Source organism: Micrasema longulum, unplaced genomic scaffold, assembly GCF_059751315.1.
Source record: "Micrasema longulum isolate JH-2025_06_02 unplaced genomic scaffold, ASM5975131v1 h1tg002184l, whole genome shotgun sequence".
In the NCBI taxonomy this organism is placed as follows: domain Eukaryota; kingdom Metazoa; phylum Arthropoda; class Insecta; order Trichoptera; family Brachycentridae; genus Micrasema; species Micrasema longulum.
Window position 1 is genome coordinate 259,735 of NW_028279349.1, and position 22,963 is coordinate 282,697.

Consider the following 22,963-nt stretch of genomic DNA (forward strand, 5'->3'; position numbering starts at 1 on the left):
ATTTGTGCCCGGCCTATTTGTGTCAAATTTCATGCTCTGTGAATGCTTTCTTAAAAGTGTCATAATTATGAAAATACTGGGTTAAATCAATTGAAACTTCTCAGATTTATTTGAAATAATTAAATAAGTAATTGTTGTATGATAGTTTTGCCAACAACTCCAAAATTGATGTAGTCAAGTCCATCAGAGATTTAGGAGTTGTTTTGGACTATAAACTGACATACAACGAGCATATAGATAATACAGTAAATAAATCACTGAAATTACTTGGCTTCATTAACAGAATATCCTCTGATTTTACTAATGTCCGTACAATCAAAACTCTTTATTGCTCAACTGTTCGCCCTCTTCTTGAATATGCCTCAGTGGTCTGGTCTCCATTCTATGTCAATCGCATAAATCTCATTGAATCAGTCCAACATCGCTTGCTTCGAAAAATAGCGTGGATGCTTGGACTAGAGAGAGATAATTATTCTTATGCTGAAATAGAGTCAATGTTAAATATTTCTAGTCTACAAAAACGTAGAACTAATATTGACTCCATATATATGTTCGGCATACTAAATGGTATAATCGATGTTCCATCATTACTGGGATTGTCGTAGATTGAGAAACAATGAAGTACTGTTCATCGATCAGCATAGAACAAACTATGGCCTAAATTCTCCAATGACCCGCCTTTGTCGTATTGTTAACTCAAGACAGGATCTGGACTTTTTTGGTTTAAGTTTACAACGATTTAAACGAGCACTAAATAAATAGTCCTGATCTTGTCTCGATGTCCCTTATGTTTGTCAATGCTTCTTTCTTTTTTCTTTAAATGTTTTAAACTACTCTTTTATTGTAATATTTAAACCTTATAAATTGTATACATGGACAATGTCCGTTAATAAATAAATAAATAAATAAACATTGGCCTTTATGGAGAGCCACATTGCGCATTGCAATGTTCGCACATATACAGGGCCTCACTCCTTTTTTGTCCTTTGTATCCTGGATCCGTGTAAACACGTGATTATAATGACCATGCGTTGTGTCCCGGTCTCGTGTTTTCACGTGGTTTACCAGCAGCAAAAAAGTACTAATAAAAGTCACTAGATGTCAATAAAATGCGCTTTTTTAGACAGCTGGTAAACCACGTGACTGCACGGGACCGGGACACAACGCATGGTTATATAATCACGTGTTTACACGGCTCCGGGATACAAAGTGTTAAAAAAACCATCAAAATTCGCTGCAAAAGAAGAATTTGAAATTTTTAATGTTCCATCCATAGAATTCAGAATAGTTCAAAATCCGCATACGCGCATTAAACAAAAGGCGACTAAATTACTTTTAAAGCAGTAGTTTTACGTTTTGCCACATTAGCCTAGAATTACGAATAGTTCAGAAGGAGCGTAGAATCATATTTGAATACAAATTAACAATTCCCCCACTATGCCTTACTTTCGCCGCGCGCATTCGTGATGCCACCGCGTAATGTTGCACGATGGGAAAAAAATATATATATAACACAGATGTAAGGTAAAAAAAGCAAATTGTTAATTTCTCTAAAATTTTATTGTGCACGCGTAAATATTGATTGACACAACAGAGTAGATAAGTTTGGAGTCATTTAATAAGAGTAATTGAATTAATGAACTTTAAACTTAAAATAGAAAACAAATTTTATTTGACTTAAAACGTATATTTTTATATTATGTAAAATAATATTTAATATTTTAAAGAAAATGTCGGTCAAATATCCACGATAGAGTTGTTTTTTCCGAGACCCAATTTTGATAACTTCTCTCGTTAGATGAGCAAAGAAGGGTAAAAAAAAATACTACCCTTATTTATTTTTTTATTTACTATTTACATACAATATTACTTTTAATTATTTTTTAAAAACATTTTTGAAATATTTTTTTTTTACAGGACTCACCAAGCCAATTAATATGGCTTGTCGGTAAAGATCCTTTACATTAAATCATATAATAGCACTACATAGTTGTATAATAATAATTACTACTAACTTAAATATAAGGAGCGAAAAAAAGTACATATAATTTATGCTTTCAAAAAAATATTTAGAAAAATGCAAAAAAGAGCAAAAAATAAGTAAATAATAATGCAATTATAAGATAAAAAATAAATAAATACAGAACAAAATTACTTTAATGTGCCAATATGTCTTCTTACTCATACTGATCATAGTGGTTTCGGATGTGACGGGGTTTAAAGAACACCCTGTATATGTAAGTACTCATATACTCTCAAACATATACGATTATATGTATTCATAAACAAAATATATATAAATAATAAAAATTCCGATAAAAGAAATACAAAAAAATCTTATGATATTGGCCTTAACATTTAGTCATCGCTTCTTATACATTAATTTATTCCAATCATTTCTATTTGAGTTCGCATTCGGCTACACTCAGACGACACAAATTATTAATCTTCTGTTTTTTTATTTAAAAATCAGTGATTTTATTTTAGAAACTACGTACCGGTATGCCGTGATTTATTATGCAACCTGCGCAAAAAACGTTATTACCCAAACATTTCTCTTTCGCAAAAATTCAATTTCAACACGATAACGACCCTAAAACAGAAATGTTTTGTTGTAGGTCTGCAAGTTTTCAAATTACTTGCTTTAAAAAGCATTTCAAATCCTTTTTTATAAAAATATATTGCCAAGTATAAATATTTTTGAATGACTCATAATAAAATTTATTGTTTATTTTAAATATTGAAATAGGACACACATAAACACATTAAATTTATAAGTTGTTTAACACAATATCTTGTACACCCTCACTTTGATATGTTGGGAATATGTGCGTGTACGTATGTTTGCATGTGTGTGTGTGTGTATTTATATGAATATATGCTTATATGTGTATATTGTGTACATGTTTGTATGAGTGTATGTATAAATATAATATTTCTATTAGTTTTTAGTTTTTATATGCAACATTTTTATTTGATTTTTAATATGTTTTTTTTTAAATGTAAAGTAAGAATAAATAAAATAGTTAGTTTGATTCCCCCGAAACATTATATATACAAGCGATCATACTTGCTACCTAAAAGGGGTTCATGCTCATTCGGTTGTACATAGGAAGTAAGTACTACTGACTTTGCAACAATAACCGACGAACCGGAGATTCAGTTTGTTTGTATAATATACTCATATAAATGACAATTTATTTTTATTTTTGCTGAATTTTTGTGCCTAACAATGTGTGACCGTGTAAGATTTTCAAACATAAAATGAATTTCTTTTTTATTACTTTTCTCGTATACTTCACTCTTTTACTATATGAATATTTTATTCTTTTTTTTACCATACATTACTTTTAATAAGTTTAACCATAACATTTAACTATGTTTTCTTTATATTATATAACTTTGTATTCACATATAAGTTATTAATTTAAAAAATACTTGGTACACTTCCACTTATTTATTTTGACCAATTAGCGCTTTCACCCTCTAAGAAGATGCCCATTAGAGGGTGAAAGCGCTAATTGGTCAAAATAAATAAGTGGAAGTGTACCAAGTATTTCTTAAATTAATAACTTATATGTAAATATAAGTTATTACATCATTACAATGAAATTCCATCAAGAATTGTCAATAAATAGTTTAAATGAAAAAACTTTGTCTTCAACTTTTTTTTTTTTTTTTAATAATAAATAAACACATATTTCTTTACCTTTTGTTTGAATTTCGATTTTTTTTCTTCATCAGTGTTTTTTCCACTTTCATTATATTTTTTACTGCTTGTATAAAATATAATTTTTTGAGTTCGCCTTTTTTCTAAATGGGAGTCTGATTTAATTTTTTTCTCTGGTATTGTGATCATGTTCAAGTTGGCTTTTTTAACTGTATTATATGTGTGTAGGTACTTTAAAGACAGCATTAAATTTGACAGTTTTCGTGCTTCTTTTTTTTATATGGCAATATATTTTATTAATTATTCTGTCTTGTTCTTGTCCTTTTCCCATCTTTTTCTTTAATCTGTGGTCTCACGTCATTCGTCGATTTGATTTGAATTTGAAATAGATGAAAGTTTTGACATAAAATCAGATAAAATGTATTATTGTACAGATTATACAATATGGCCAGTGAATCAAATTTATTCTTCACAAAAAATACGAACAGCGAAGGGGCTTTATGTTAAATTGTTACCGGCTTCTAATTTCTGTTTATGACAGGCGTTTAATCTTAAATTCATATGAACGAGGTATGTCTTCAATTTTGTATTTGGCTTTTTAATTTCTTTGATTCCAAACAATATTATTGTATTTATGTAAAAGGAAATCGATTAGAGATTAGTCCACTTCGTGGTTGGCGCGTTATGGTATCATGCTTGAGGTCCTAGGTTCGATTCCTGTCAGAGTGGACGTGGAATAGTGAGTTTTAAGTTTGTTCTACATCGCAATATTTCACAGCGTAAGACTGATTACCTTAGCTTTCATGTTATAGTGATTGACCGAAACAAGATTTTCAGGCGAAACCGAATTTCGGCTTCTGTTATAGTTTCGGCGCTGAACTGAACTGAACTGAGAAAACCTTTATGTATGGTAAACGCCTTAAGAAAGCGTTCATTTGTAATTTTTTATTTTAATGAAATAATGTTTATTTTCAGGTGTCGTCAGACGGCAACACAACAACCAGTATACTAAGCTTCACTCCTCTAATGGAAGATGCCGGAAAATATCTCTGCTGTCGTTCTATGGTGACTTCTTTAAAGGAATTCATTCTGGAAGACGGTTGGAAGCTCAACATATTTCGTAAGAACTTGCTCATTTAATATTTGCTTATTTGATTATTTATTTATTCATTTTTTATTTATTTATTTAATCCAATATAAAATACAAATACATAGTTAGCAAAAATGTTTATACAATATGTAGGTACATTAAATATATATATATATATATATTTTATGGATATAGCCACTCCACTGGCCCACAGGCAAGTTCCGGTGTGTCAGTGTATTATTTATTTATACATAATTGTACATTATTTCACATCAATTGTGTAAAAATTCAAAAGAAATTAAAAAAATTAAAACATACCTACACCAATATAACGAAAAATGATTTTCAAGAAACTAAAATTATATTCTTATATATGAAACATATTCCTCAGCTTCCTGTCTAGTCTTTTTAGCTATCCATTTATGTACTCTAGCTTTAAAAATATTGTTTTAACTAATTAATTAATTCAAACACTTCATTCTGGCACCGTGGCGTAGTGAGTTAAACTGCGAAACTGGTGTCGGAAGTTTGATTCCCGCCAATTGCAAGAAAAAAACTTTGTCTTCTTGTAGATCTGACGATGTGTTTTACTTAGTCTCCCGTGATAAGGCCCAACTATCCCTCCATCCCTTAGGGGGTCTTCCAGGTGGGCGCCGTCCAGAAGACAGTTCTTTGGCTACTGTGGACACCAGTCTATAGCTGCTCATACTATTTATGTGGCCTCTCCAGAATCTTCCACGGGATCTGCTCCAGTGCACTATATCTTTGATTTTGCACGTTTCCCGTATAAAGTCATTTCTGACCCGGTCGCGCAGTGTTTCCGGTTATCGATCTGAGGACCCTCATCTCTGATGTCCTTAGCAGGGTCTTCGTTCGCTTATTTCTACAAAATATGTCAAGATGGGTCTGACACATGTCTTACATATTCTAACTTTGCTGTCAATTCGTATGTTTTGTTTTTCCATATTATCTCTTTTACACATCCTGACACTTGAGTGCAGATGAGGAAACACCTTTACACATTATATGTGAATGTGATGCTTTACATCATAAAAAGAGCCTCATCCTCGGGGGACCTCTGGTTAAACCTAAGGATATTATAGAGCTCGCCCCCTACCGAATAGTTCGATATTTTACGGATCTGGGCGTGAAGGGAGAGATTTAGCAAAATGTAAACTCTGAGAGCCTGACTGTAGTCAGGCTCTCTATAGACCTGGGCTAAGAGGGCGAGAAATATTCACGTGGACCTGTCACAATAGATCTTCACAGGTTGCAGTGACATCAAGAGCTTGAATTGCACTGACTTCCACCTCTAAGAATAAGAATAAGAATGGTTTTACGAGGAGAAAAAAGCATTTTACTTGAGCTTTGTTGACTTGATCTCGGACTTCGTTGTACAAATCATTATGGCTGGATATATCAATTCTTAAATATTTGAAGCTTGCGACTTGTTCTATAGCATCAAATAAAGTAAAACATGCACTCAAAACAGCAAGATACAAGAATTGCGCAACTGGCTATTGGAAAACAATTAATCTTACCTACCTATAATGTGTAAACCGGCTCTTTTAGAAATTAATAAATTTAATAAAAAGCCTCCTGTGTACGAAATCAACAATATTCTTACTCAGAATGGTCATAGAGTATTACGATTGCTTCCGTACCACTGTGACCTGAACCCAATCGAGCTGATTCGGAGCTCGGTTAAAAGAAAGGTTGCAGAAAATAATATTGGAAGGGACAAAGCATAAATCCCAAAACGATTGAAAAGGCATTTCAATCTATTACTTCAGCGAAATGGAAAGCACACTGTGAACACGTCATGCGTGCGAAGAAGAATAGGATAAAAGAGATGATTGCCTAAACCTCGATGACCAATTCCTTTTTTCACTTAATAGTGACATTGAATCGGACTCAGACTCGACAAAAAGTGAAAGTTTTAATGATAGTGATATGTGAGGCATCCATCTGTTTCATAACACTTAAATTTAATTCTTATTCTTTATTGATTTAATTTTTTTATTTTATCCTGTATTTTATGTAATATAAATAATAAAATTATATTTCTGTACCTCAGAGGCAGACGGATGCAAATCCAGAATTCGATGAAATGACATTTCGATTTTCATATCCAGTTTATGATCACATCCATTGATTTTGAGGAAATGTAAGTCTTATATTGAATGAACCAACGTATTAAGATACTGAACATACAAATTAATGTTCTGAATCATTAGAAATCACTTAGAGAAAGCAGATTCTTTAGGCTATTGTTGAACATTTGACATTTGGATTTGCATCCGTCTGTCTCTGAGGTACAGATTTAAAGAAACAAAAAGCTTTAGTTATTTTCTGGAGATGTATTCTCTTAGCTGAAGGCATTTTTAGATATCTCTATAGAATTTCCATAAGATTCGTCTTTCATTCAATATATATTATGCATATGTGTATATTTTTTTTCATTTTTGAAATTCCATACGATATCTGGAAACCTTTTAGTCTGGCAACCCTAAAATATATTTCAGCGCCTTCTGATTGCGTCAACTTATACTTGTGGGTCTGTAAGTCCTAATAAAATAGATCAATAATAAGTCCTGTTATATCGGGATGGATGGCAACCCTAGTTTCTACAAACTAATTCGATCATGTCAAACATTGAGTAGTCACAATATCTATTTACAAATAAAAATAACACTGAACTTCTATTTTGATTACAGATGTTCCAATAGTAAAATTAGAATTGGGAAAAACTCTCAAAGCTTCCAGCATATTCGAAGGTTCGGATGTTTACTTCGAATGCAACATAAAAGCGAATCCCTGGATTGTTCGAATAAATTGGTACCAAAATGTAAGTACTTTTAATCATGTAAATTTTAATTTTAACATGTAATGTATCTTCTAAAGCTTTTGTACAACCCACTTAAAATATCTACCAAAAATATCAGGCACATTTTATAATCTAATTGTAATTTCCAGACGAAGTTACTTATCAAAGGTCACGGCTCCAAGTCACTTCAAAAATATTATTGAAAATATGCCATACCTTTGACTATTAAAATAATTGTTGATCTGAAATGTCAATATTATTGCAAAAGACACGCAGCGTGATAACCCAGAAAAACTCGTTCATCTGAACGGCTGTGAGAATCTAAGAACTTTCATCATTAATGAGTTTTTTTTATTTCTTTACTGGACCTGATAACATATCAGGCCAGGAACCCTTGAGCTTTTCTTCTTCTTCAGCGTTTTTCTCTCCACGGCTGATTAAAGGCCCCTTTCACACATCTACATTCCTTCCTATCACCCGCTTTCATCATCCACGTTTTACCGGCTATAGAGGCAATGTCATCGACCCACCTTTTCTGTGGCCTTCCATTACTTCTTTTGTTTGCCCATGGTGTCCACTTTATTATTCTGGGTGTCCACCTGCCATCATTTTGCCTCGCCGAGTGTCCTGCCCACTGCACAATCCATGATATCCACTCCTCCGGTTCGGCACCTTATTTCTTCATTTCTTACTGTCTCTTAAGCTAGGGTTTCCTAGGACAGCGGTGCCCGTATTTTAACGGCCGTAGTGAACGGTGATGCAGTGGACAGCCGTCGTAACGTCGACTAGAGAGTGGTTTCCTAAGGAAACGGTGTTGAATGGTGTTGATAACACCGTTTTCCTATGAAACCACACTCTAGTCACCGTTGCGACGGCTGTCCACTGCATCACCGTTCACTACGGCCGTTAAAATACGGGCACCGCTGTCCTAGGAAACCCTAGCTTTAGACATACACCGAGCATCTGTCTTTTCATGGATCGTTGCGTGCATTTTAATTTCTGGCTACTTTATTGTGTTATAGACATGGTTTCTAGTCCATATGTTGTCACCCTTGAGCAATGGCCCAATATATAGAACGCGCCCAGCCACCGTACGGGCTGGGCGTGAAATATAGTTCCTCTCCAACCGTACAATAAATTTGAAAATAAGTTGTTATATGTTAGAAAACAATGAGTTAATGTTTATAAGTCGTTAGTGTGTAGTAGTGTAGTCATGTTTTAGACAAACAGTGGAAAAAAGAAGACTATTCATTTAATAGCATTATTTTATACTTTATTCTTAACAAAATTTGTGATAAATAGTGAACAATGGAAACTTTAAAAAAATAGTGCGCCTGTAACCTTAAAATCATAAAATTTTATGTGAATCTATTAAAACCGTTTAAGAATGCATCAGCTTTTATTTTTTTATTTATTTATTTACTTAAGTTAGTTAATATTACATTGTATATTAACTAATATATTTACAATTATAACAAATACTTATTAAATATTTCTTACATAACTACATTATTACAATAAACATAACTTTTTTTTTTTAAATCCGTAAGTTTTCTTTCATTCTTCATACTTTCAGGCATCTCATCATACAGTTTTAACCCTTTATACATTAACCTATTTTGTGATTTTGTTTTTTTGACGCGAAAGTACTTAAATTTTGCTAATTAGAACACTACATCCATAATTAATAAATTACAACAGTGCTACTAAAAGTGAACTGACATTTATTGATAAATATGAATATGAATATGCTGTATAATTTTTAGGTTATTTTTTCAAATATAAATCTTGTATAATTTTTGGTGTGATTTTTTTAATTTTTTTTTTATAAATCTTGTTTTTAATATTAATGTTTTGTATAAAAAAATATTAAGCCGAATACGTTAATATTATAAATATTTGTAAAAGGCAGATTTGCCATTTATGTTAATAAAATAAATAAAAAATAAAATAAATATATAATATTTCAAATATCTGCCTTCTAATAACATACAAAATGATAAATCAACCCGCTCATACACGCGTTTGTGTAATATTCATGTAAAAAGGTGAATTAAACAGGAATGTTGCGTCTCATACAACGAAATAATACGGACCAAAGTGGACACCAAGTCGTTGGAACAATAGGCATAATCCCTGGTTATCTAGCTTTCATATATCAACTTTAAAATACCTAAATTTTGTAAATGGGGTCTAGAATTCCCATCATCTATGCGCTTAGTAGCTGCAAGACGTGTTGTAATCTTACTCCTTTTTAATATGCATATTTATTTTTTTTAAGTATCATTAGTACACTAAATTTATTTGTCAATTTTTAAAATGTGTAAATGGGGGCTAAATTTCTAACTGTCTGTGCGCTCTGTAGCTGCAAGACGTCCTGTAATCTAGCTCCTATCTGCTATAATTTTTTATTGATCTTAATTGAAAACGAGGAACTAGAATCCCAACCGTCCATGCGCTCTGTAGCTGCAAGACTTACTAGGATATTTATTAATTGTACAGCGCCCTTGAGGTGATTTTCACTTATATATATTATGAAGGCACAGTACTCCCCAATATCAAGAGTATTTGCTTCTGAAATATAATTTCATTGAAGTGAAAGATGTCAATCTCCAAAGTGATTTTATTTATTTATACATTTTACAAAGATATTAATTACTACAGTATCTCTGTTTGAATCACGTCTGAAGAATAAAAAAAATAGTCCCCCATTTAGGGATTCTTAAAAAAACAATTCTGAACCCTTCTCCAAAGTGAGGAAATATCTCGCCTCATTTGGACCTATATCACCCTTTATCATATCCTTATTTTGACTTTCAGGATCAAATTTTGCAGTCGAATCCCCAAGAAGGAATTATAATATCCAACCAGAGCTTGGTACTGCAGAGTCTAAATAGAACGCGTGGCGGAGTCTACCAGTGTAAGGCAGTCAGCGAAGAGGGTGAAGGAAAGAGTAACAAGATATTCCTGGATATTAAATGTTAGTTGATATGATCTCATAATATTTCTTCGATTTTCATTCCTCCTATGAATATTGTTTGTCTTTACTAAATTTTTATTATTTTATTTTTTATTTGGTCTTAAAATAATGCTAACATAATATATGAATGTCCCAATATTATAAAAAAATAATATAAATAAAACAACTCTGTTTTTAACCACTAATTTTTATTTTTCACCGACCGGTTTCAAAGCAAACAAGCTTCTTCGTCAAGGTTTACGTAACTAATAAATTGATTCCTTTTTATTTTATTTCTATCATGTTCACTAAATACTACACGTGGACCCAATAAATCAAGTGGTTTTTTCTTACACGGGTGGTAATTTGATATCATTATTTTCTTAGTAAGCCAGGAGAGGACTAAAAGAAATATTGTTTATTTGGTTATTAATTATTGTTTTCTTATTATGAATCGCTTTTTTAATTTCTAAGATTTCTAAGTTGTCTAATTTTAATATTTTATTTTCAACATGAAGTACTTTTAATCCAGTGTCTTTATTGAAGTTATGATTATTTTCTATCAGATGATTTGCAAATTCAGAAAAATGATTATTATTTAAGCATCTTAAGAGTAAAATAATATTTCTGTTTATTTACAGTCACACCATATTGTCGGGAAGGCCAGCAAATCATCTACAATGTCGCTAGGAACGAAGAGGCCAAAATATCCTGTGAACTCCTCGCCAATCCTATGGTAAAACTAATTCATTTTCGACATAAATGACTTTTTTTTTTAGAGAATAACCCACTAGGCTTCTTAGGAAATAGAGGATTTGGAGGGAATTAATGAAAAATATTTAACAACCCCCAAACCTATTGAGAAAAAAATCTTTCTTGGATTTTTTTTCGCAACTTGCGGGAATCGAACCCATGACGCCAGATTAACAGTTGGCCGTCCAACCGACTGCGCCACGGCGCCTGTTCATGCGATTGACTATTCTTTTGGATTAAAAAAAAATGTTTGGGACTGCTTTAGCTATAGTAGAATTCACAAACATTGTCGCCTAGTTTTGAGAATTACGAATTGGTCATTATTATTGTAAGTCCGAAGAATATAGTCAAACTACATCAATGAATCAGTCATTTGCGAAACCCCATTAATCAGTCAGTTCAAACTGTTTAAAAAAACGTTTATTTTCAATAAAATTTTGAATGAAATGTGACATAATTTTTTTACTTAAACGAGATATGAACAATATTTTGAGTATGTCCAAATGTTTGCAGGCTGGCTGGATTTCCTTCCTAGGGAGTAATTTAGATTTAAATTTGTTGCAACAGACAGGGAAAACATTTTTGAGAAGGGAATATGGAAGTCTAGGAATTTATAGGGCTTATGACCTGTCATTGGCTGGTTTACGTGTAAACTTTACCCACTGTGTAACATTCACCATTCTGTCTATGTTTAAAAATCCACATTTCCTCAACTCTTCTATCTGTTGACTTTTGTGAAGTAAAAGAGCTGAAACCTTTAATATGTGGGTCAGATTCATCCGGCTGAACCAATCCACCTACCAGGCAACGCCTGAAAACAGGTTTTTAATTTTTGTACTCTTTTACCAATCAGGTCATTCAACAATGTTTTGATTATATGGTCAAGTCCTGTAAATAAAGAACTCACACGAGAGGTAGTATCATACATGATAAATATAGTGCAGACAATTGGTAAAATAAACCAAAGCAGGGAATAAAATGCCGAACACTTTTCTAGTGGAACGGCAGGCCTGTTGACTACTGCCACAGGCCGGCTTCTCTTGAAGAGTTTTAAGTGGTTTCCTCTCCACGTGAGCAAATGCTGACAAGTTCCTGACTAGCCCACATTAATATATCCCTCCTGATCCCAATAGTTTAGATAAATTTTAAGATATTTAATTGCAGAAAAATCCTCTTTTTGAAATATAAACCTTGTATATTATAAGCAAGGTAAATAATAAAGCAACTCCCATATAAAAAAATAAATATTAAAAAGCCCTGTAAATGCCTAGTCTTCCATATTCCCTTCTAAAAAATGTTTTTCTTTCTGTTGCGACAAATTTAAATCTAAATTACTCCCTAGGGAGGAAATCCAGCCAGTCTGCAAACATTTGGACATACTTAAAACATTGTTCATATCTCGTTTAAGTAAAAAAATTATGTCATATATGTTTATTATTCACCCTTATTTTTTTATGAAACATTGGTTTCGTAACTGAATCAAGTGTGTTTCTCACACATTCAGCTTACTTTCATCCCTGTTTTTCAAGTCCATACTTCGCTCCCATACAACAGGGTCGAGACCAGGACTCCATTGTGAACTGCTAAATTTGCCTCTTGCGATAAAAAAATATTTGTCAAGGTTGATTTAAGTGCACTGTTCACTCTGTTCCTGGCCCTCTCCCTCCTTTCAAGATCTCTTTCCGTCATTCCATTCCTAGTAAACATACCTCCCAGATAGACAAATTCCTCTACCTGTTTTAGTGTACCATTCACAGTGATTAAAAACATAAGTAATTAATGCTTTCAGGATCCAGTCCACTTTACATGGAAATTTAACAACTCTGATGTCATGTCTACAACCCTACCTGCCAATAGGGTGATTGTCTTCAACCAAGGAAACAATTTTGTATCTAAAATCAACGGTAAAAAAAACATTATATTTATATATATATAGTTGGATAATTTATATCGCGCCATTTTTGTGAAAATCACCTCAAGGGCGCTGTACAATTAATGAATATCCCAGTATGTCTTGCAACCTGCCAATAGGGTGATTGTCTTCAACCAAGGAAACAATTTTGTATCTAAAATCAACGGTAAAAAAAACATTATATTTATATACATATAGTTGGATAATTTATATCGCGCCATTTTTGTGAAAATCACCTCAAGGGCGCTGTACAATTAATGAATATCCCAGTATGTCTTGCTGCTACAGAGCGCATGGACGGTTGGGATTCTAGTTCCTCATTTTCAATTAAGATCAATAAAAAATTATAACAGATATGAGCTAGATTACAGGACGTCTTGCAGCTACAGAGCGCATAGACAGTTAGAAATTTAGCCCCCATTTACACATTTTAAAAATTGACAAATAAATTTAGGTATTAATGATACTAAAAAAAATAAAAATAATATGAATAATAAAAAGGAGTAAGATTACAACACGTCTTGCAGCTACTAAGCGCATAGACGATTGGAATTCTAGACCCCATTTACAAAATTTAGGTATTTTTAAGTTGGTATATGAAAGCTAGATAACCAATCATCGTGCAGCTACAAAGCGCATGGACGAGTGGAATTCCAGCAAAGTTAGAATGATATCAATAAATTTATAAAAAATAGAGCATAGTAGTAAGTTTGTCAAGTGTTCATGCCAAGAACTAAGCAATAAAAAACTAAATAAATAAAGCACTGTATCAACTCCATGGTTAACAAAGGGAGATAGATGTCCGAAGAGAATCTTTTGTAGACAGTAGGTAGATATCGTCACCATGTGGTCCACTAGGCTGCTGGAGAATTTCTGGAAACGCACGTGTGTAGACTGGGGGATTATGCCTATTGTTCCAACGACTTGGTGTCCATTTTGGTCCGTATTATTTCATTTTATGAGACGCAACATTCCTGTTCAATTCACATTTTTAAATGAATATTTTTTTGTATAAGTTAGTTATAGAAGTTTGATTTATCTTTATGTAATATAAAGTGGTATCTTTTCAATAGTGACAATATGCAATGGCGATTGGATTTAAAATCCCTTCTCTGGTATAACAATGTATGATCCCCTCAGTATAATGTATATATTAATCAAATTGAGAACATTCAAAGTAATTTTTTAAGGAGCCTGGAATATCGTTTTGGCAACATTGAAAATGATTGCGGCGCATCTTTGATCAATTTTAATATAGAATCACTACAAAAAAGGCGCCTTACATGTGATTTAATTTTTCTTTTCAAAATTCTAAATAATATTGTTGATTCGCCGTATCTTTTACAAAATATTGGTTTCCGTTGTCCTCTTCGCTATACCAGATTAAATTCCCTTTTTTGTGTACCAACTTGTAAAAACAATTATACCTCGAATTCATTCATTAGACGTACCTGTAGAAATTATAATAGACTCAGTATTGATGTAGACATTGTACAGAAAATTTCCTCATGGGGTCGATTATTTGGGATAGTTGCTGAATGTGCATCTTGAGTGGTTTATGCTATGTATATGTGCCGCATGTAATGTACATGTTTGTGTATGTTTAATATGTGCGTTCATGTGTGTGCGTGGATGGCTCGAAGTGTACATTCGGTATTTTTATTTATTTTAATTTATTACCTCCATGGAAAACGCAAATTTTAACCATTATTCTTTTCTCACTTGAAATTCTTATTTATTATTAATTTTTTTTTGTCAAATTTAATGTTTATATCTTTTACATAATTTATGAAAACTTAATTGGTCTTTTTATGTTAAAAAATTGATGTTTTTAATACTTATTATGTATGACTATGTTTTCTGAATAAAATAAAAATTAAAAAAAACAAGTAATGCTTATAATGAGCAAATATAGTCAGTCCTGTCTTCCTCGTAATAACCAAGTGCGACAGTATGATAAATTATTTAAAAAAACAGAAAGAGTACTGACACAGGAAATTTCATTTGATACTCTTTCTATAAAAAAAACTAAATCAGTTCAGTTTTAGGATGCTGAAAATGGGACAACCAAACCTCGTTTTCGCTGATTTTAGCTAGGTATAAGCGGTCCGATGTGCAGTTGTATTTTTTGCACAGTATCGAGAAGGCATCTGTGAGCGAGTGACAGAAAAACATTGTTTAAATATCCTAAATTGCCTGGCACAACATTTCCTCTTAAGCCATAATAAAATTTAACCAACAATGTCATACATATGAAACAAGGGGTAAAAAAAAGATAAGATTGCCAATGAGGAAAAAAACAGAATCTCAAAACTCATTGTACAAGGGATTGAAGCTGTACAATGAGTTACCTGAAGAAATAAAAGAAATAGATGAAATTGAAATATTTAAAATTAATTTGAAAAAATATGTAATTGAGAAATTTTCATAAAAAAATTGTAACATTATTAAAAGTTTATATTAGTTCTTAAAATGTTATGAACTAACTAAATAAAGCATAAATAAATTTAAAAAAAAATTAACATAGAAAAATAGCAAATTAGAAGAAAACAAAAGAATAGATATTATTCAGTTTAATGTTGCTAACATAATCTAGAAAACACAATAGCACAGAAAAAAATATAGCAATTAGCACAAAAACAAAAGAATATTCCACCACATATATGTTGTCACTATTTATTTATTTATACTTTTACATTGTTTGTATTCTTTTTTTATGCAGAATAATGTTCCCTCACTGGGGTGTCCCGTGCCGAGGGAAACATTTTACAAAATGTGAAACATGCCTAAGATTAGCTCTTTAACAAAGTTAACATAATAATAACAATAAAAAAAACGTAGTTCATCCAATGAACCTATTTATCATTAACATAATAAACAATAAAAAACTTAAATAATCATAAAAAAACATAACCAATGAAAAACTAAAATAATCATAAAAAACATAATCAATTTATGTATATAGACCAATAGAACAAATTTCATAAACAGTGCACACATTTGACCTATTTGGCTTGATCCACTCATCGATCCGTGTGCAACCCACCTCCACTATCCATTTCTTGCGTGAGAACTTACTAATTGTCCTTATAGATAATGGAAGTAGATTGTACACTTTAACCGAGTAGTAGGCCAATCCTCTTTGACCGTAGGTTGTATTTATTATTTTATTTTTTTGCAGCATCAGGGTGGAGTATCTAGTAACTCTTGTATTTGTAATGGAAGGTAGAGAATAATGTTTACGTGCGTATAGTAACAAAGCTTTTACATAAAGTTTTTTTTAAGATTTTCAAATATATGAGGGAGCTGGTTCTGATTGGGACTCTTAAGATAATTTTTATTAAAGCTTTTTGTGCAATTATTATTTGCTTGATCAGTGTGTCATTTGCACATCCCCATCCAACTATCCCATATTCCAAAACTGATTGAGTTATTGCGTAATATATTTTTACTAGTTCTTTTAAGCTAATTATATTTCTTATAGTTTTAAAAAAGTTAATTTGCTTTTTCAGTTTATTTTTAATATGATCAATTCGATAAGTTCATCTTAAATTCCCATCTATATAAATTCCCAAATATTTATTATAATTGATAAAAATATAAAATGGAAAGAGCAAATAAATAATATTGTAAATAGAATGAGAAAACTTATATATGTATTTATTAGATTAAGGAATATATTAACCATCGAAAAATCAAAATTAATTTACTTTGCATTCGCCCAATCCATATTACAGTACGGAATAATCGGTACTTTTAAAACAAATATTTTACTGGTTGAAAAAATACAAAAATTAATTATAAAAGTTCTTTTGAAAAAACCGTCTACTATTCCCACTGTTCAATTATTTAAAAAGTTTTAGGTTTTAGATATAAAATTGCTATATAAAAAGAATTGTTTGCTTCAAATACATAAAGATAAAATAAAAAGTATTATTTCTAGGTCTCAAAACGTAAGTACGCGACCTAGAACAGGTGGTAATCTTAATTCCTAAATTAAAAACAACTACTTTACAACATCATTATACTTACCAGAGATATATTTTTCTTTAATGAAATGAACAAAGATTTTAAAAAGTAGCCAGGAATACAATATATTTAAGAGAGAAGTAAAAAATTACATTTCTAATTCTTCTTTATGTAACACTGATTGAAAACATCGTTTGTATCTTTTTGTAATTTATTTATGTTGTTCTAAAAATATTATTGATGAAAATAAAATAATCTATTGTAAGACGTCACTCCCCATTATGTACACAAGAATTATTTATTTCTTTTACGTAATGGGAAACGTTAATGTAAATATATGTATTTGATTAATGTAAAATTGTATTTAGTTATAATATTGTATTTTTTTGTTATTAATAAAAATAAAAATATTTTTTTTATTGAATCTACTCCGTCCAACGATTTGCTTTTTACTTCATAGGAAACTCTTACGCAACAAGTGTGGCCACCTATAAACCGAGAAATTCTTCTGATTACGGAACCCTCATGTGTGTCGGAGCTAATGTTGTTGGATCCCAAGCGGTTCCTTGCGTATTTCACATTATATCAGCCGGTAAGAATCTTAAATGCTATTTTTTTTGCAAATAATTTTCATAATATTAATATTTTTTGATGATATTTCTTGATAAAACTCCACAGTTGTGGCTGTAGTCGGGAAAAACGAATGCAAAATTAGGAAATTATACGATTTTCCCATTTTAAAACTAATGTTTTTTTTGATCGGGCAATAATAAAAAAAAACATGAAAACATAAATTAGATATAAACAATATGTTTTACAGGTATTCCTGTTAAAAAATATACTTAAAAGTTTTATGTAACTAAAATATAATTACTTTTAGAACGGCAGATTACGCCATTTCAAATTTAGACTAAACTTAGGTATCTGGGATCTCAATACAGACTATGTATTAAACAAAAATTTGTCATAACGATTTGAAGATAATACATTTAACATAAAAGTGGCCGCGACCAAGTTTTAATTTTTTGTTTTTGAAAAAAAATACAAGCATTTAAAATCATATACGTTTTTGTGACATTTTCATTTATTTCTACTTAAAATTATGACTTCGGTAATATAAAAAAAAAAAATAATATTGAAATACTTTAGGTGAAGCCCTTTTTTTATAGAATTGTATTTTTTTTTTAAAAAAAAGAAGATAATTCTAATTGTAAAATTTAATTTAAAACAATATCTTATTGACTTTTAGACTGACCTTCAGTACAGCCCTAATTGCTTTCGAAAAGGCTGGTCTGAAGGGTACGAAAAAGTCAATAAGATATTGTTTTAAATTAAATATTACAACCAGAATTATCTTCTTTTTTCAAAAAAAGAATACAGTTCTATAAAAAAAGGCTTCAACTAAAGTATTTCACTACTTTTTTTTTAAAAGTATTACCGAAGGCATAATTTTAAGTATAAATAAAGGAAAATGTCACAAAAATGTATATGATTTAAAATGCGTGTATTTTTTTTCAAAAACAAAAAATTAAAATTTGACCAGGGCCACTTTTATGTTAAATGTATTATCTTCAAATTCTTACAACAAATTTTTGTTCAATACTTAGTCTTTATTGAGATCCCAGATACCTAAGTTTAGTCTAAATTTGAAATGGCGTAATCTGCCGGTCTAAAAGTAATTATTTTTTAGTTACATAAAACTTTTAAGCATATTTTTTTACAGAAATACCTTTAAAACATATTGTTTTTATCTAATTTATGTGTCTTTGTTTTTTTATTATTTCCTGATTTAAAAAAACAAATAAAATGGTAAAATCGTATGATTTCCTAATTTTGCGTTCGTTTTTCCCGACAGACCCAGTCAGACCCAAAAGTGAATCTTTGTCTTTATTGAGGGTCCAGCACTTAGCTAACAGATACCAAGGTTCAAACTGCATGTCGGAATTCGGACATACTCAAAATATTTTTGAATCATCTTTTTTTTTCTTTTCCAGGGAAACCTGATCCTGTCACAAATTGTACCGTCACTAATCAGACTAAGGATTCAATCCTTATCAATTGTACTGAAGGATATGATGGAGGGCTTACACAAAGATTTTTAGTGCAGGTATGTTCTTAGCCATTTCATTAATGTTTTTTTTACACTTATTTGTTTATAAATTTGTATAAACCACTTTAATTTTTTTTTTAATTACACTTCGACCGGTTTCAAGGTTACTACCTCATTGTCAGGAATTTAACTAACTTATAATTACACCCGTTGCTATTTATATAGTAAAATATTGTATGAAAGAGACAGAAAATCGAAAGAAAGAGAGAGAAAGAAGATAAAATAAATCATAACGGGAATAGTTTTAAAAGAGGACTCGAAGTTAAATTTAATTGATTATTTGAAGTTTTTGATTAATGGCTTTACTAATTTCTAATCATTCTAAATTATCTAAACAAAACCATTTTTATTGACATTTTTATAATTTCTATATTGGAAAAACTTCACGTAAATTTAAAGTTAGAATCAAAGAACATATAAGATGCCTGAGTAATAATAATTTTTCAGAATTCGCAAATCATCTTATATCCGAAAACCATGAATTTAATCAAGAAACGGTTGTAGAAATTTTGCATGTGAATAAAAATGGTTTTCGTTTATATAATTTAGAATAATTAGAAATTAGTAAAGCCATTAATCAAAAACTTCAAATAATAAATAATCAATTAAATTTAACTTTGAGTCCTCTTTTAAAACTATTCCCGTTATGATTTATTTTATCTTCTTTCTCTCTCTTTCTTTCAATTTTCTGTCTCTTTCATACAATATTTTACTATATAAATAGCAACGCGTGTAATTATAAGTTAGTTAAATTCCTGACGATGAGGTAGTAACCTCGAAACCGGTCAAAGTGTAATTTAAAAAAATTAAAGTGGTTTATACAAATTTATAAACAAATAAGTGTAAAATGTCATACCACAAAGTGAAAAATGTTTTTGATAACAATAAAATGTTTTTTTAACTTATTTTAACTATTGTTATGATTATTAAACCTTCGTTATGCTGTTCAGGTGTACAACGCGAATACCAATTTTCTGTTGAAAAATATGAGCTTTGGTATGGCCCAGTTGGAATTCAACAACCTGCCAAGTGCGTCAGTATTCAACGTTGATGTCTACGCATACAACAACAAGGGACTGAGTGAAGTATATAGTCTTCAGACCAACACACTGAAAGAAGCGCTAAAACAAACAGGTAATTTAAAAGATATTTATAAACAGCAAATAAATTTAATTCTTAGAAAACTATTAAGGATTTTGAATCAGTTAAAATAATGAAACTCTTGTATATATCCTTGGTTAGAAGCCAATTAGTGTACAATTTTACTATATGATCCCCTTTTTACTAAATTCACATAAATTATGCTGAAAGTGTTCAACCATAGAATTAAGAATAGTCCTGAAAAAGCGTAGAATCATATTTGAATATTAATAATTCCCCCACTAAACCCTATTTTCGCCGCGCGCATTCGTGAGGTCGTAGCGTAATGTTGCTTGGTGGGAAAAAAAAGTCATAACACAAATGTAAGGTAAAAAAAAAGCAATCTGGTAATTTCTCTAAAATTTTATTGTGCACGCTGAAATATTGATTGACACAACAGAGTAGATAAGTAAACCGTCATTTAATAAGAGTAATTGAATTAATGAACTTTAAACTTATAATATAAATCATAATTTATTTTATGTTAAATAATATTTGATGTTTTGAAGATAATGTCTGTCAAATGTGCACCATAGAGTTGTTTAGTCCGAGATCTAATTTTCATTAATTCTCTCATTAGATGAGCAAAGTAGGGTAAAAAAATTTACTTCTCTGGCTACACTAACGAAATTTCCATTTTGTTTCTTCGACAATCTGACAGATGGAACAGTAATTCAATTTTTAAGTAATACATTTGTTATATACACATTCATTTGCTAATTACACATGAAATGTGATTGCATCCTGTTTCTTTAAGATCCTAGCAGTATTTCTACACTTTAAAATGACATAACACGGCATAGTTGAATTCAAATCAGGAGTTGCGTACCGAGCGATGTATACAAAGGAACTAATGGGTCAAAACGTAAACCTACTCATTTATGAGTAGTTGAGTCGCCTTCTGTTTGATGTGCGTATGCGGTTTCTGGACTATTCTTAATTCTATGTGTTCAATGAAAAATTTTGAGATTCATTAATTTCAAATTGAATATTCCTACAAATGAACTTACATGCCTTTGTTAAATTCTTTGAATTTCCCCACTCTGGAGGATCGCAGGACAATAACAGACTTAATATTTTTATGTAAAATCATTAATTCTAAATTCGATTGTTGCAAACTCCCGGATTTAATAAATATCAACATACCAACACATGGAACTAGACAAAATACCTATATTATTGTCACCCTTTTTAAACTAACTATCTTTGCCACTCACCTATACCCCGTATACGCAGACTAGGAAATGAATGTACCTCTCATATCAACATTTTTAACTCTGTCTCTCTGAATTCAAATAATCTTTTTACAAATAGTTTATGATGTTCTATAGTAACGATTGACGATTAATTTTCAAAAGCTACTTTTGCTAATGATCTGCTGTCAACTCATTTTATGTTCATAATACACCAATTTTTATGCATACATATTTTAACCAAAAAATAAATAAAAAAATGGTAAATTACGCTTTAATCAAATCTTCAATAACATATGGTTTAATAGGGTGGGGAGGAGTCTTGGACGTGCATAGTCTCTCAATAGAAATTGCACAGAAAAATATAACTAAGATAATTTACAAAAAACATCGACTATTTCCTAGTAATGAATTACATGTAGAGAGTGGGCTCCTTAGTTTTAGAAAATTATATTTATTTCAGTGCCTGAAATATGTTTACTTAAATAGGGAATTATTAAGTAATAATTTAAATCGTATTAGCAATAGATCCGATAGTGTACTGTCAGTTCCAGGATGCAGAACTAAGTTCGCACAGAGACACTCCTTACATGTTGGTCCAAGTTCCTTCAATCTTCTAACCGAGGAATTACAAAACATTAAATCGCTGGTACAGTTTAAAGTAGGTCTTGAATGAGCATAAAAGGAACAGATAGACACATTTATTTGAAAAATAATTAAAATAAAAAATAAAATACATACTGCAAATAAATCCTGTTTTCGTAATATCAGCATACGTTAATTTTCTTTTCTTTTTCTTTTCATGGTCAAGTCATACCATATTTATATGCTATAAACTTATTAATAATTAAAAAAGGAATGACCCACGCTCAGACGCTATTTATGTTATAGCTTAATTTTAAGATGTATTTTTAAAGTGAATTTTTGTAATTATATTTCTATGTAAATATATGTATGGAAAAATACATATATGTGTATCTGTTTATCTTGTTATTTTTCTTTTTATTTATACACACATTTAAATATTGTTTTTTATTTTTCTATAACTAAACTCCTTATAATGTTATATTTTATATCGTAAAAGGCACTTGTGCCGTATATATAATAAATAAAATAAATGAAATGCTTCTGTGAGTTGAGGTTGAATCTGGTTTTCTCCAGCGTGAGACTGTGGCCTTCGACTGTGTGTTTTAGTTTGAACATGGAATCCTAATCTGGGCAGCTACAGTGACTGTTTTATCTCTCTTTCTCGCTGTTCCTGCTGCATCGTGAGACCGAGAATATCCAGTCTGCATGTACGGAAGCCGTTTCAGGCTGGCATCAGTTTTATATGCTGTTAA

At 30.8% G+C, this 22,963-nt stretch overlaps 1 protein-coding gene across 1 annotated transcript in view; it reads left to right on the forward strand.

Annotated features, from left to right (window-relative positions):
* The window catches only part of LOC148272813 (nephrin-like), a gene marked incomplete at its 5' end in the record, with an annotated part of 89,844 nt that overhangs the window by 61,548 nt on the left and 5,333 nt on the right, over nt 1-22,963 (forward strand). The window contains 8 exons of the mRNA XM_088239543.1: nt 4,646-4,790; nt 7,478-7,608; nt 10,408-10,567; nt 11,188-11,282; nt 13,089-13,203; nt 17,641-17,772; nt 19,175-19,287; nt 20,241-20,424. Coding sequence (XP_088095669.1) covers nt 4,646-4,790; nt 7,478-7,608; nt 10,408-10,567; nt 11,188-11,282; nt 13,089-13,203; nt 17,641-17,772; nt 19,175-19,287; nt 20,241-20,424 — 1,075 coding nt within the window. The remainder of the gene's footprint in view (nt 1-4,645; nt 4,791-7,477; nt 7,609-10,407; nt 10,568-11,187; nt 11,283-13,088; nt 13,204-17,640; nt 17,773-19,174; nt 19,288-20,240; nt 20,425-22,963) is intronic.